The sequence below is a fragment of the Leiobunum rupestre genome, chromosome 1, assembly GCF_980474605.1.
Source record: "Leiobunum rupestre chromosome 1, qqLeiRupe1.1.hap1, whole genome shotgun sequence".
NCBI lineage: Eukaryota > Metazoa > Arthropoda > Arachnida > Opiliones > Sclerosomatidae > Leiobunum > Leiobunum rupestre.
In genome coordinates this window covers 73802377-73819288 of record NC_143384.1, presented here as the reverse complement: position 1 = coordinate 73819288, position 16912 = coordinate 73802377, and the positions used below count along the sequence as shown (strand labels likewise).

Genomic DNA, 16912 nt, shown 5'->3' with positions numbered 1-16912 from the left:
AAATTGCGAGTTATTTTTCAAATTGCGAGTTATTTTTCAAATTGCGAGTTATTTTTCAAATTGCGAGTTATTTTTCAAATTGCGAGTTATTTTTCAAATTGCGAGTTATTTTTCAAATTGCGAGTTATTTTTCAAATTGCGAGTTATTTTTCAAATTGCGAGTTATTTTTCAAATATGAATATGTTCATCTTCGAACAAGCCTTTTCAAGATACATAGAGTCAACGTGAGAAGCTAGTAAAAAGCTAAGCAGTCGATAGATCACAAATAATCTGCTTAGCAGACGAAAATTCTGCAGTTGACCAGCTTCTCGGTTTGACCGCTACGTGGCTGTACGTAAACTGGAAAGGCTAATTGGAAGTTCTTCCTGGTCTTTCGCGTGTGGCATGTGTAGACTAAAAGTAATGAAAATTTATCTCTGGCGTCGATAAAAGGCGTGTATTGAACCATATTCTCTAGAGACGCATTACGAATTGGTTTTGATAAAGAATTTCTATCCAATCTCTGAATGTAAATAAGGGTTGAATATCTTCACGCGAACACCGCTTGTTTGTGTTGAAAGAGGTTTGATCACAAATGACAATAAAATACAGTATAAAGGTTATGTTTTAACTAAAAAAACTATATTGCCAGGTTTGAATTGTGTTTAAAAATTACCAGAACGTTGAAGGAACTAAATTACTCCCTTTAAAATTCCCCGACTTTTCTTTGAATTTTAGACCTATTTCCAAATTATCAAATTCCCCGACTTTTTGCAGAATTTTAGATACATTTTCAAATTTCCGGAATTTACAATGAATTTGAGACCCATTTTCAAATTCAATGACTTTTTCCAGATATTTAGACCCATTTTCAAATTCCCTGACTTTCCGTAAATTTTAGACCCATTTATCAATTCCCTGACTTTCCGTAAATATTAGATCAATTTTGCAACTCCCTGACTTTTTCCAGAATATTAGATACATTTTCAAACTTCCTGAATTTTCAATGAATTTGAAAAATTTAAACCCATTTTCAAATTCCCTGACTTTCCGTAAATTTTAGATCCATTTTCAAATTCCCTGACTTTCCGTAAATTTTAGACCCATTTTCAAATTCCCTGACTTTCCCTTAATTTTAGACTAATTTCCAAACTCCCCGACTTTTCCCTTATTTCCATTTTTTAGCTGAAGTAGGAGGGCCAGCACGATTCAAATTAAACCGACGATGAATATATCAAGTGGCCAAAATGCGATCAAATCGTTTCCACTAAAAACAAAAAAGGTAGCACCAATTTTTTTTTACTCCCGCAAAAACATCTGTTGAGATTCAACGCCACGGCGAGTTATCCGTACCTTCATAATGTCGTCTACGGTCGTAACAATGAAAATAAAATTCCCCGGATGATTATTATATCGACGCGGGGGTGGATGTAGAGTGGACACGGTCCAGCGCGGGCCAAACAGTCTGCCAGTGGCCCACTCTACGGTAGTTTAATGTATCGGTGAATAAAACACGCCACGCTAGTCCTCCCGCACCTTGGGAAGCTGGTGGGGCTGAAAATCATTTAAAGCCGCTTCCGATAGATGGCGTACCCGGCGCATTGTTCCGGCGAAATTGTCAGGGCGCGCGCGCCAGGTGTTGCCCTATTCCCCCCGAAATGAAGTACGACCAAGTATGGATACGGGCGAACAGAGAATACCATATTAGCCTCTTGATCTCAGGAAGAAAAACCACGCCCCTTCACGTTTCCTGGTGGAAATTTCCCCTTTTTCCTGGAAAGGGGGGGTACGATTTCCAGCTCTGTCCGTCGTAGGCGGAAAATATCGCACGGTTGTCATAAAAACGAAGGCTGCAGTCGACGTGGGTTATTCTCTGTCATCCGGTATACATTCTTGGCACAACACGGCCAAGTGCAAAATATGAAAACGCTCTACGTTTTTTGGGCTTGAACCGTGAGAATCGTTGATTAGCGTGCGAGTGGGCCGAGGCTTAAGGGAAAGGGAGTGAAACGAGATACGCGCGCCTTTATTAAGGGAGTTCGCGCGAGGGGGTACAAAACGCGGATGGGTTAAGCGGCTGGAAAATTGCACCGATGATTTCGCAATCACAATTTCACTCTCGACAAATAATATATTACGAGAAAATTGGAATTATTCGACATGCTTCAAATGCGAATTGACTCACGCGGAAGTTTCTCATATATCACTTACGGCAGTATCCATTTATGTCATTAAAGGGAGCAAGGCCAGATTAACAATATTGGGTGCCCCGTGCCAAGTAGAATTTGGGGCCCTTAAGAAAATTCAGTCCTTACTTTTTGGCTCTATTAAAGAAAATGTAGTTATTAAAATAAATTACCAATATAATTACTGTATTCAATGGAAAAAATAACATTTATTTCGAAGACGGGAGCCCCTAACTCTGAAAGGGAGTAGCAAACAATAATGTTTTTATTTATTTGATGAGATAATATACGGACATCATAATCAGGCCCGATAAGAGACGGGGGAAGCCGGTACAAATAACTGGGGCCCGTGGAGCTTTAGCGGCCCGGGTTTCAACAAAGGAGGTATACTTATTACGGGTTTCTCTTCGAAAAAATAAAGATATTTCCAGTAGTAACGGCTCTCTTGGGACCCATAATTTATATTTTACCGGGGCCCGGGCAGCTTTAGGGCCCCGGGTTTCAACAAAGGAGGTATACTTATTACGGGTTTCTCTACGAAAAAATAAAGATATTTCCAGTAGTAACGGCTCTCTTGGGGACCATAATTTATATTTTACCGGGGCCCGGGTTTCAACAAAGGAGGTATACTTATTACGGGTTTCTCTTCGAAAAAATAAAGATATTTCCAGTAGTAACGGCTCTCTTGGGGCCCATAATTTATATTTTACCGGGGCCCGGGCAGCTCTCAGCGGCACTGATCATGGTCGAATTTACACCTGGGCACGAGAAGGGGGGTGGGAACACGTCACTTCCAACGCGTCGGAAGACAATTAAATCTTTAACATTTCTATGGTGGATAGAAAAATTTAAAATTTATGTCACCAGGTTTGACAGAAGCTAGGATCAGTGACGGGCGCTAGTTACGTTAGCGAAAACATTTTCTATTTATTTTCTCCAAGAATGTAGTTATTAATATTTAGAGAGAATGATTATGGAAATTATGGGGTAGACTGGTACTAGGTAGGCTTGGCAACGTTAAACCATTGAACTTAATACAATATAGACATCTAGCGGAAATAGTATGCACTTAAGAAAATATTTTCGTCTACTAGTTGTTGGCACGCCACGTGTGTTTATAGTTTTTACAATGAAACAAGGAAAAGTGTTCAATTTAATTTTCCAAGAACTATACTGTTTTTTTCCAAAAGTATAAAAGAGACCAATAATGCTAAATATATATTGTTTAATTAGAAAAATTTACAATATTTTGCTACTATAAGTAAACATTCAGCTTCTTCCACTAATTAAAATAATAATAATAATTACTATAATTAGACAACTTATACTCTACTTAGTGCAGACTTTAACCTTTATTATATAACCCATATGAAATATATTGTTGAAAATTACTATAATTTAAGTTATTGTCAAATTTACAAACGAGCTAATCAACGCGAGGGGTACTTTTATGTCCCACTTTTTGGCTCAAAATGTCTTGTTTTGATTTCGACGCTAGAGACATCGGTTCAAAAAAGAGCTGCTTCACGTCGAGCCGACACTTGCTTAAAAGTTTTAAAATCAAATCATGTAAAATATTAAAAATTAACTGCGTGCGATATATACTTAATAATAAATTAAGTTGTCTCTATGAAAAGTACCACCCTAATGGTTATTTTTAAAGCCGATAGATGGCGGTGCCATCATTGAAATTCATTATACAATCGCGGAGGGAAAACTAAAAAAAATAAAAATACATAAATAGGTAGAAGCTCAAAGTTTCGGATATTTCAACGTTTCAAGCTCCTATGGACACCTATAGTTTTAAAACATTGAATTAGATCAACTTTACCAAATATTCGAAGTGTTTAAATACATCGCTTCGTCTTTTGAGTTCTAAATTGATATTTATTTTTCAACATTTTCTGAGTATTACCAGAATTACGGATTTGATAATAGCAAGAATGTATTGAAGTTACTAAGAATATTTCAGCATAGCATTAACCCCTGGTACCATCCTCACAGCTTTTGTGGAGAAAGTTCGTCTGCATTTAAGGGGCATTCAAAGTCATTATAGTCATACCATATAGCAAACTTGAATGGGAAAGCAGACGAATTTAAGCTACAAAGGCTGCGAGGATGGGAATCAGAATCCTGTAGTCCAATATTCTTGATAATAGTTATATTAGTTTGTCAGTGGCGAAGAAAGGTACTAGGAAGAGAACATTAGTATACAAAGCTACTCTGGTGCTCGATCCCCCACATGGAAAAACAGACGGGGGCAGAGCCCCCACCGAAATTAAATTGAGGATAACTAGCAATCAGTCTGAATTCCGTCTTTTTACAGAAGCTATTTTGATATTGAAGACGCAAGTAACATTAAGATTAAATAAGCATTAAATTGATTTCTATATAGATTCGTCCAAACAGAAAAGCGCCTCGTCGTGTACCCGGTCTTACAGCTTTATCTTAAGTTATGCTAGATAGTCTGAAATACCTTCGTAATGTCATGGGAATGTATGTGGCCAGGGCCGGATTAACCAATAGGCCGAATAGGCCTGGGCCTAGGGCACCAAGCCTACAAGGGGCACCAAGAGGGATAAAAAAAAATAAAAGTACAAAACTTTAATCATTTGCTTTTCGCAAAATATTTTCCGGAGTAATTTTAGTAAATGCATCCACCCCTATGAACCAAAAACGTTTGATTGTCACATTCTCTGACGGACTGCCGTCTAGCCCCTGACGACATACTAAATCTGGCAGCAAAATTAATTTTCCTTCCATTTCTCAATTATAAATTGAGGAAGCGCCTAGCTCGCTTCGCTCGCTATTGAAAGGGGCCACCAAAATTAACTTGGGCCTAGGGCCCCATAAAGTCTTAATCCGGCCCTGTATGTGGCCAAGAAAGGCTGAATGATCTAGCCATTTTGTTATCAGTGAATTAATTGAAAGAACACTTTAAAAAAAAGTTTAAAAAATTAAATCTTGTACTTTTTCTTGCTTAAGTTTTAGGACAGAACTTGCAAACTTAACGCGGAAGGAATTGTTACGAGCTTTCACCCAGTGCCACCTAGCAGCAACAAACGCAAGGAGAACGCAGCTAGCCTTTAAACACGCAAACGCAGGGTTGTGTACAAATTTCATTGGACGAGCCTTTACGCTGGACATTTTACGGGCGGGGGGAAGGCAATTTCCGAATTTTCCCCTTCCGACGGCAGCAGGCGCTAAAGCGTCTAACCAATGAAAACTGTACACAATAAAATGCACGACTTTTGATGGGTTGCGTTCTCCTTGTGTGGGGTGCTGTGTTTGTTGCTTCTCGGTGCCACAATCCTGTTGTAGCTAACCATTCCGACACCTCGCCTTGCAGTGTTGCCAATGTTCAAAAGTCGAAATTCCCATTGCTGGATAGTAAATTTCCCACACCCTTATTTAGCCCCGCCCCATCGAAAATTCAACGGAAAACATGCCGAAATTTGCAAAAAAAATTTAAATAACATTTTATTGAAATTGCAATTTTTAAACATTTTGGTTATTAGACCTATGCATCGATTGATTGTAGTATTAGGAGGCGTCTCCTTTATATTATTTATAAAATACCAATATTCACGAAAATACACAGCTCTAGATAATTTTGGGCTTCCTATTGAAAGTCAAATTAAAAAAAAACATAGGATAAATACCCGCAGACATGAAAATTACCACAAAATCAACGTTTTTGAAAAAAAATTACCTTTTTCCCACAGAGCCAAATTGGACCCCAAAAATTCCCACAATATAGGAAACTTCCCACAATCTGGCAACACTGCCGCCTTGATAATTCTCCTTTAGAGAGGTTATGAACGTCAAAAGATACTGGCAATATATTATTATATTGTATGGGGCGCCAAACCGGAAAAAACTAAATAACATTTCTAGAAATATTTTAACATTTCTAGGAATGTTTAAACAATTCTAGGAATGTTTAAACAATTCTAGGAATATTTTCAAACTACCTATAATTTTAAGAATCCTATATATTTTAATAGACTTTCTATAGATATTTAAAAGCGTTTCCTAGTTATTTTAAGAGAGACGTTTCCTATATATTTTACGGACATAGAATTTTTTTCGGCAAAACGCGGGAGAGAAAGCAGCGCTAGTAGGTTCCAATCGGAGAGTTGAGTGTGAACACTGTAAAGGCGAACTCTTATGGTACTTGTACCGTTGATGGAGTGGTACTTGTACCGTTAATGGGGTGGTAGTTGTACCAGTGATGGGCTGGTACTTGTACCGTTAATGGGTTGGTATTTGTACCGTTAATGGGTTGGTACTTGTACCGTTAATGGGTTGGTACTTGTACCGTTAATGGGTTGGTACTTGTACCGTTAATGGGGTGGTACTTGTACCGTTAATGGGGTGGTACTTGTACCGTTAATGGGATGGTACTTGTACCGTTGATGGGATGGTTCTTGTACCATTGATGGGATGGTACTTGTACCGTTGATGATAAGCCTTTTCTGAAAGATCTGGTGTCCGAGTCTGCAGTCTTTACTAAGCGATCTGATTTACGGGTATCCACTGGAAAACCTGGTCTCCTATTACCTAATTGAACTCGAACGCTTAAGCTCTACGTTTTCTCGCCTCAAGTACCACCCCATCAACGGTATAAGTACCATCAGAGTTCGCCTTTACAGTGTACACACTCAACTCTCCGATTGGAAACTACAAGCGCTGCTTTCTCTCCCGCGTTTGCCGAAAAATATTCTATGTCCGTAAAATATATAGGAAACGTCTCTCTCAAAATAACTAGGAAACGCTTTAAAATATCTATAGAAACTCTATTAAAATATATAGGATTATTAAAATTGATAGGTAATTTGAAAATATTCCTAGAGTTTGAAAATATTCCTAGAATTGTTAAAATATTCCTAGAAATGTTAAAATATTCCTAGAAATGTTAAAATATTCCTAGAAATGTTAAAATATTCCTAGAAATGTTAAAATATTCCTAGAAATGTTATTTAGTTTTTTCCGGATTGGCGCCCCATAATATTGTCAGTATCTCTGGTCAAAGTTTAAACAGGGCTTTGCCGAAGCATTTTGAAGTTTAAGTTCCAAATTCCAATCGCTCTATTTTATTTTTGACATCCCCCCAGCGCAGCATTATCAGTTCCGCGAAAACCGCTTTATCTAGAATATTATATTTGATAAGACGCCTTTCCAAAACTTTCTCTTTGTCACTGAATTTGGTAATCTGCGTAAGAAAGGTTTATACTCTAAATGAATGGTTTTATTTTGGGATACATATTTTGCTTGCAGGTTCAATTAAAGCTCATCTGAACAAGATATTTTAAGTCGAAAACTAATACAGGTAAGTATATATATTTTATAAAAAGGATATTATCTCTGAAAAAGCATAGGAGGCATACAAAGGCTTATACTACCTGACAGTTACAATATAGCAGAGGCTTAGCGTGTTTTATATGGTATTTCGATATATAATAATGAAACATGATATTTATTTTATCAGAAGTATGTAATATATATCTTACAAAAGAAATTTCCAACTGAAACATGTACCCTAGCCTAGCTGATTATGATTATTATTACCCTCCAAGGCTCGAAATACTTTTCAATAGGAACTTTTCCCGCCAACACGCGGAAGGACACACCTCATCGCGGATAAATGTATTACTACGCCTACCGACGTGAAATGCAAAAAATACACTCTGTTAGGTTGATTAAATATTTATAAACTTTATTTTAGCCGGTGTAATTGTCTTAGAAAGTAACCAAAATACTTAGATCAGTTGTGTAAATAGGACCACGGTTCGAAAGCTCCAAAATAACTAAGTTTGTAATTAAACTTAATTATTTTTAATCCATAAAGTAGCAGACCTTTTATTATTATTTTAAATTTCTACATAATTTAACTATGGAACAAAATTTCAATACGTATGAATTAGATCATGTTCTTGCGCAAATAATATTATTTAAAAAGCATAACATATCTAGATGTTCTTGCGCACAAGCATTAAAAGTTTATTAATAAAACTCGACCAAGGTTTGGGTAAATTTCATGGTGCCATTATCAAAAGTGGGTGTTATAAATAAACTTTTAATGCTTGTGCATAAGAACATCTCGATTTATGTGACTATAACAACGAATTTTTCGAAGATACATGTTTGAAACGTTTAACATGAGCAGCATAATTGAATGGATAATTCTGATTTGATTGAAAAACACGTTTAGAACCTTAGGTATTTCGTGTAACTGGAACCCCAACACTATCAGTATTGGCCGCTGCATTATATGGCTTCAGATATTTCTTGCGCTTGTTAGTGAATTCCTGTTCAAATTGTTAGGGCTCTTCCATAAAAAATGCGTTGAGGTTATAATCCCTTAAAAGCTCGCTAAATTTGGGACATTCCAAAAGACAGGGCTGGGTACAGTGGCGGATACAGAAAAAACTTAAGGGAGGGGGGGGGGCGATAAAAGACATCTTGAGCTATGGGTGTAATAACAAATCATCAAGTCACATGCAAAGCTTAAGCGTCAAGGGAGGGGGGCGCCCCCTTTATGTATCCGCCACTGGCTGGGTATGAGGCTACTATCACGAACCGCGCTGTCTCGCTGTTTCTGCTTTTTTATTTTAGAGACTGCAAATCGGATCAGACATCAATTGTTTAAGTAGCAATAATGGCCACCAAGATATCGCAGCTGTGCACGGCAGTGGTCAAAGGTCAATTCGATCGAGTTCATTCATTGATCAACCATGGAGTCGACGTAAACGGAACTGGAAACGTACCTTACATCCGGTCAAGCATACGAGCATCCACTCTATTGACGGGGAGAACACCCTTGTACGTGGCATCTTACATTGGCAACTTAGAAATCTCTAAACTCTTAATTAGAAAAGGCGCTGACGTTAATAAGTCCACGAAGGAAGGCACCACGCCGTTATTCGTCGCCTCTCGATACGGTCACGTGGAGGTGGTTAAGCTATTGCTTGAAAAAGGGGCAAAGGTCGACATGCCGGCTAATGACGGTAGTACTCCTTTGTGGATAGTGTCCCAGCAGGGACGTTTAGCCGTGGCAAAGACTTTAATTCAAAACGGGGCCCAAGTGAACGTCCACGCTGCTCTCAAGTCGAATAACTCGCCTCTTCACGTGGCATCCAGGTTTGGACGCAAGGACATTGCCGAGCTCTTATTAGACAACGGAGCCAATATTAACGCTGTAAACGACGACCATGAAACGCCTCTTCACGCGGCATCCAGGTTTGGACGCAGAGACATTGTCGAGCTCTTATTAGACAACGGAGCCAATATTAACGCTGTAAACGACGACGATGAAACGCCTCTACACGCGGCTGTAAATCAGCGAAGTGGACAATGGCGCTTGATCGAGTTACTACTTCGTCGTGGAGTTGATATTGACGCCAAAGACAAGTATGGTGTAACTTCCTGGGAAAAAGCCGGGGCCATAGGTCTTATCAACATGAAAGAACTCATTTTATCTTATAGCAAAAGAAATAGTTCCGAAGAACCTCCAAACGACGTTAATGCCCAAAGTCGAAACGCAATAACCTTGAAAAACGAATCAGCAGAAACTACAAATGATTTTAATTCTGACAATAAATACAACGACCTACTTCAGCATTTGATTGAAGCCCGTAGACAGAAAAGCATTAAACTTAGTAGAAAATTTGGAAAAACTTTCAACTATATTTCGGAAATAGAAAATAAAATTATTACATGCAAGGATGAGAAGATGCTGGGTGTGGAAGAGATGAAGATAAAATATGAAGAGAAACTTCGAGAAAAAAAAGAAGAGATACGAGAACTTCAAAGAACAATCGACGAGAACGGCGAAATGTCGAAATTCACTGATGGAAAGCCGAGCAAAGAGCTGGAGGCGTTGGCTTTGAAGGTGGCCCACCTGGAAGGAGTCGAATTGCAGCTGAATGCTCAAATTGAAGAGATGGAAAAGGAGCACCAGCGATAATTAGAAGAGATGTGTCGGAAGAGTCAACGCGATTTGGAAGCTCTGCGCTCTGAGCTGCTCCAGGAAGGTGAGCGTCGCATTGCGAAACTTCAAGAACGCGTCGATGAACTGGACACGGAGAATCGAGCTCTGGAGGATAAACATTTGATCCTTCAGACTGATTTAAAACAATTGTCCATCGAGTACGAAGAGGAACTGAAAACTACTCAATCGTCAGATGGCGCCGAAACTAAGGTGTCCGTCACTAAAAACATCAAAATGAAAGGTACCCCTGGACTATGGCTGGAAAAATTGCGGAATAAAATTTTTAGCGTAGCCGAATCTAGCAAGATTATAATTAACAATGTTGTTTCTTCGGGTACCGTGTCTGGTACTATAACGGGGGATGTTGGTGAGGTCACTGCAAACATAATTGAAAATCCACAACATTGAGACAAAGTTATTAGAACGATGTGGCTGGCTAATTTAGCATCTAAAAACCAAATTTGCTTCAAAAATTCCTAGCATAAAATCAATATTGTTATTTATCAAGAAAATCGCGAGATTTAAACCAAAATAGTGTTGAATAATTTATTATTACGATATATTTAATGACTGTAATTTTTAAGTAACAACGTGTTGATCGATTTAAATATTTAAATTAGCAAAATAAATATTTTAATTTAAATAAATATATTGTTAAAAATAAGTTTATTTTCCACCGATATTTATCAATATGTTTAATAACTGTAATTTTTAAGTAATAAAGTGAAAAGCGATGTTCAAAATTATTAATTAGTTTCTTAAAGGCCTAGGTTTTCTTCTGCCTGTTTTCCTTTAAGTTTACTTCCCGCCGCGCAAATATCCTGGTGGTAGGCCAACGTGTTCCGCGGTTGGCCTACCACCAGGATATTTGCGCGGCGGGAAGTAAACTTAAAGGAAAACCGGCAGAAGAAAACCTAGGCCTTTAATTAATGCATCGAGAATTTTACACTTGACTGCATTTGGTTGTTTAAGTATCTAACTATTAAGAATGTATAGCATATGAAAGTACCATCATGAATGCGTTAATTTCTAGCGTGAATATAGTGCTATATCATAAAACTTTCTTCCTTGCATAAATTGGTTCTTGGTAGAATAATGCACGAACAATTAATCTAAGCTTGGAACAACGACATAATTAAACAATGCAAAGACAAAGAAACAAGATTATTATTACGAAACGAATGATGTTCCAGTCTTTTTGGGGAAGAAGCTAACTTATCATGTTTTAATTTGGCCCCTGTAGACTCAGTTCTGGTACACGTTTTGCTTTGATATTAGTTGGCTAATTTCAAATTTCTCATTATTTTCTAACGCACGTATTTCTTTTTTCTTGTACAGTATGCGATAAGTATAACTATACATTTTAATTTTCGTTCTGTCGATGTTACAAAAGAGTGTATAGGGTTATTTTACTACGGCAATGAAATTATGAAAACCTTGAAGCATTTCAAAACGCTAAAAACATACGCATTTTTAAATAAACTTTACTTTTCTTCAAACTAAGTCTACATGCAAATTCATATCAAAGTATGAAAACTGAATTTCGCTTCTAAATGTGGTTCTGCGAGAATTTATTGTAAAGTTTGAATGTTAACAGGAAATGTTTAAAGTTGAACCGTTTAAACATTAATTTGAAATGTATCGTTTGTGTTAAGTTTAAAGGGGGTGCAAAATCGGACTGCGCCTATAAAGCGGTTTAAATTAAAATATCGCAAACCGCGCCATCTACCGAACCTCACATGAACCAGCCAATGCACTATGAGTGTTTACATTATGGAACCAAAAAACTAATGGATCGGATTCTTCAAATTGCATCGATCGTCAGCGCCCCTACCGAGGGAATCGCGAAACTTTTACACCCAAATACCAAACCATGGTATAAAAATGTAGGGTGGAAATATTGCCAATATCGGACAGCGTTGGCAATGGCGGCGCCACGGGTAGGTTTATCCTAATTCTCATTTCACTTGGAGGCCAACAAATTGGTTTTTAAGGGCCCAGAAATATCTCAAGTTAGTTTGTGGGCGCCCAAACCAGACTATACTTACCTTCTACAAAATTTGTAAAAGTATAAAATAAGGCCCACCTTTAAGAAAAAAAGTGTATGGTAAGTCAGAAAATTTTCCGGAAAATGACCGATGCCTTTTTACGGAAAATTTTCCGTATATTTCCGAAAAAAAATAAAAAAAAGTTTTCATTCCATGATTAGTTAAATTGTTTGCAAATTTAAATAAAGCGGCATTTTCGCCTCATTTTTTCGAATCTAAAAGTAAAACTAAACCTCTAGACTAGTTTAAACTGATTAACAATGTAACGCTATTATTGTTTAGTCGTATTTTTACTGGTATTAGACATTATATATCGATAAAAAGGTAAAATCATTAAAAACCTTTAAAAAGTAATTTCTGTTTCAATTTTTTATTTTTCAGATTTCCGGAAATGTTTCCGCATTTTATTTTCCCGGGAAATTAACAACACTAGAAAAAAATTTAGCCTATACGCCTTTTAAAATCATGACACCGCCACTGATTCGGCTCCAACAGTTAATTTGTCCAAGGTCTATTCGTGCTACCTACTACCTAGGAGCAACAAACACAAGGAGAACGCAGCTAGCCTTTAAACACGCTAACGCAGTGTTGTGTACAAATTTCATTGGGCGAACCTTTAAGCTGAACATTTTACGGGCGGGTAGAAGACAATTTCCGAATTTTCCCCTTCCGACGGCAGCAGGCGCTAAAGCGTCTAACTAATGAAAGTTGCACGCGAGAAAATACACGACTTTTGACGGGTTGCGTTCTCCTTGTGTGGGCAGTGCTGTTGCTCCTAGTTAAAAACCATGGATTGTACTTCTCAAGTACTTGAAACCTATATTTCCCCCTAATTTTAATGGATTTTATCGTATATTTTCCTTAGTTTTACTAAAAAAATCTTTCCTATAAGACTTTTGTAATTTTCTGTGGTCACCATCGTTACATTATTGAGATTACGTTATATAGAGTTTTGACCGTGAATGTGTTCACTTCTGAAATGCAGGAAAAATACGCTCATATGTTTGGCGGTGCTACTTATAGTTATTTACGAACTTTAGAGTTGGAAAGGGTCGAGTGTACATTAACTCAAAGCTATTTTTGAGCAACTTACGATAGAAACAACGATACATCGTTAGAAAACTAAGTTTTGATGGAATAGTTAAAAGAACATAAAACACTAAAGTAGCGACAAACCTCCAGGTTAACTTAACGCGCACATAGACCGCTCGACCAGCCAAACCTGACAGCTCTACCAAACAACGACCCCAACTTGAATCAACCCGGCGAAAGTGTCACCCTTAAGTGACACGAATTAATGGAGAAAAAACGACTGGGGGGGGGGGGGGGGTTCGTGTCCATCTAGCCGGGCAGTTGACCTCCTTCTTGGAATGCGACTATCGATTGGTCACTGCTACGCTTTTGTAGGGGGTTCTACGAAGTATCGGGGAGCGGTCGCCATCTTGGATTCCGGAAAGTGGACGTGATCGAAATACGCTAATGATGCCGTGGACATTATCTACCTTCGCATCGTGCAACGCTATTTGTCGTACGTGTTAATTGAAGGGGTGTTTATTCTACTTTTTTTAAACTTAATTAAAATTTAAATAATAGGTTCTAATTTCGAGCTAAACTCATCATTTGTTATACCTAAAACCATAAGTACCATAATAACAATAAGTATGTCAATTAAGTAAAATTATCACCGAACTTATTTTCAGAGCTATTGCGCCATCTAGGTTTAGTTCTCGAAACCGAGCCCCCCGGTGACTAAATATGCCTAAGGCGAAATACATGTTTATTCATAAAATTTTTTATATAAATTATATCTTGGTAAATCTCTCTTTCACGGATTTGAATAAATGTCAAACATGTACTCAATTTTATTTATTGAAGGAAAGGTTCTAGGGCTGTGCGAGTACTCGAACATCATCGAGTATTCTCTAATTACTTTTTTGAGGTCGAGTACTCGAACATCATCGAGTATTCCCTAATTACTTTTTTGAGGTCGAGTACTCGAACATCATCGAGTATTCCCTAATTACTTTTTTGAGGTCGAGTACTCGAACATCATCGAGTATTCCCTAATTACTTTTTTGAGGTCGAGTACTCGAACATCATCGAGTATTCCCTAATTACTTTTTTGAGGTCGAATACTCGAACATCATCGAGTATTCTCTAATTACTTTTTTGAGGTCGAGTACTCGAACATCATCGAGTATTCTCTAATTACGTTTTTGAGGTCGAGTACTCGAACATCATCGATTATTATCTAATTACTTTTTTGAGGTCGAGTACTCGAACATCATCGAGTATTCTCTAATTACGTTTTTGAGGTCGAGTACTCGAACATCATCGATTATTATCTAATTACTTTTTTGAGGTCGAGTACTCGAACATCATCGATTACTCGGCATTTTTTGAGGTCGAGTACTCGACCTCGACCCCGAATTGGAGAATACTCGTCAATTACCGAGTACCAAAAAATTGCATATTCGGGTACCCGATTACTCGAATAAGCTGCTCTCTATACTCGTCGAGTATTTGTTTTTTTTTAATCATCGTTGCTTCAAAGTTCAAAGAGGGGGTTTCTACAACTTTTTGGGGGGTAATAAACGGTACCTACAAAGTTGTAGAAACTGTGGTTCATTTAAATTAAAGGAATATTTTTCAGCATTGAAAGTTACTTTATACTTCTTTTAAATTTAATTTCATAATTACTTGAATAAAACCAGCTCCTAATCAAGTACTCGATAACTCGACTCTTTAAAAATATTACTCGAGGTTTTTTTTAGTTACTCGACTCGAATAAGAGAAAGTTTCCCCTTAATCAAGTACTCTATTACTCGACTCGACTTCAATACTCGATAACCGACTAGATTGCCTAAAACCACTACTCGCACAGCCCTTAAAAGGTTCGTTATCAGCGCCTCGATTGGTGAAATTTTTGGCATCATCTATGACTTAAATTCACCGATTTGAATCGAATTTAATACATAACTACATTACCCAGATACTGTGTGGTATCTTAAAGTTTATAACATTTAATATAAAAAGATATATTTATTATTCTAATCATTCGATTTACTATTTTAATACACAAAGTGTCTGCGTTGGCTGCTAAGTAACTTGGTGGTGCTTTGTCACCTGAATAAGCTAATTGCTGTAGACCTGGAAAAAGGCAGTTAGTTTCATATCTGACGTAACTTACGTATTTCCATAAGTAACATACCAATAATAATAAATAAGGTTGGGCACAGTGTTTCAAAGAACCCAAATTGTGGCAAAAATTAAAAAATGGTCCGTTACAAATAATATTTACATTTTTGTCATTAGGAAATTATGGATAGTTATAAGGAAATTATGGATAGTTATAAGGAAATTATGGATAGTTATAAGGAAATTATGGATAGTTATAAGGAAATTATGGATAGTTATAAGGAAATTATGGATAGTTATAAGGAAATTATGGATAGTTATAAGGAAATTATGGATAGTTATAAGGAAATTATGGATAGTTATAAGGAAATTATGGATAGTTATAAGGAAATTATGGATAGTTGTAAGGAAATTATGGATAGTTATAAGGAAATTATGGATAGTTATAAGGAAATTATGGATAGTTATAAGGAAATTATGGATAGATATAATGAAATTATGGATAGTTATAAGGAAATTATGGATAGTTATAAGGAAATTATGGATAGTTGTAAGGAAATTATGGATAGTTATAAGGAAATTATGGATAGTTATAAGGAAATTATGGATAGTTATAAGGAAATTATGGATAGTTGTAAGGAAATTATGGATAGTTGTAAGGAAATTATGGATAGTTATAAGGAAATTATGGATAGATATAATGAAATTATGGATAGTTATAAGGAAATTATGGATAGTTATAAGGAAATTATGGATAGTTATAAGGAAATTATAGATAGTTATAAGGAAATTATGGATAGTTATAAGGAAATTATGGATAGATATAATGAAATTATGGATAGTTATAAGGAAATTATGGATAGTTATAAGGAAATTATGGATAGTTATAAGGAAATTATGGATAGTTATAAGGAAATTATGGATAGTTATAAGGAAATTATGGATAGTTATAAGGAAATTATGGATAGTTGTAAGGAAATTATGGATAGTTATAAGGAAATTATGGATAGTTATAAGGAAATTATGGATAGTTATAAGGAAATTATGGATAGTTATAAGGAAATTATAGATAGTTATAAGGAAATTATGGATAGTTATAAGGAAATTATGGATAGATATAATGAAATTATGGATAGTTATAAGGAAATTATGGATAGTTATAAGGAAATTATGGATAGTTGTAAGGAAATTATGGATAGTTATAAGGAAATTATGGATAGATATAATGAAATTATGGATAGTTATAAGGAAATTATGGATAGTTGTAAGGAAATTATGGATAGTTATAAGGAAATTATGGATAGTTATAAGGAAATTATGGATAGTTATAAGGAAATTATGGATAGTTGTAAGGAAATTATAGATAGTTATAAGGAAATTATAGATAGTTATAAGGAAATTATGGATAGTTATAAGGAAATTATAGATAGTTATAAGGAAATTATGGATAGTTATAAGGAAATTATGGATAGTTATAAGGAAATTATAGATAGTTATAAGGAAATTATAGATAGTTATAAGGAAATTATGGATAGTGACACAGAACCAAAAGATTTTAGCTGCGACC

The 16912-nt window shown here is 36.3% G+C and overlaps 1 protein-coding gene across 1 annotated transcript; it reads left to right on the top strand.

The window, feature by feature from the left end:
• Positions 1 to 7436: 7436 nt before the first annotated feature.
• On the top strand, positions 7437 to 10135 carry LOC149966360 (uncharacterized). The gene is made up of 2 exons (XM_090153377.1): positions 7437 to 7498; positions 8785 to 10135. The coding sequence occupies exon 2, from the start codon at positions 8828 to 8830 to the stop codon at positions 10133 to 10135; it is 1308 nt and encodes a 435-aa protein (XP_090009503.1). The 5' UTR covers positions 7437 to 7498; positions 8785 to 8827.
• The last annotated feature ends 6777 nt before the right edge of the window (positions 10136 to 16912 follow it).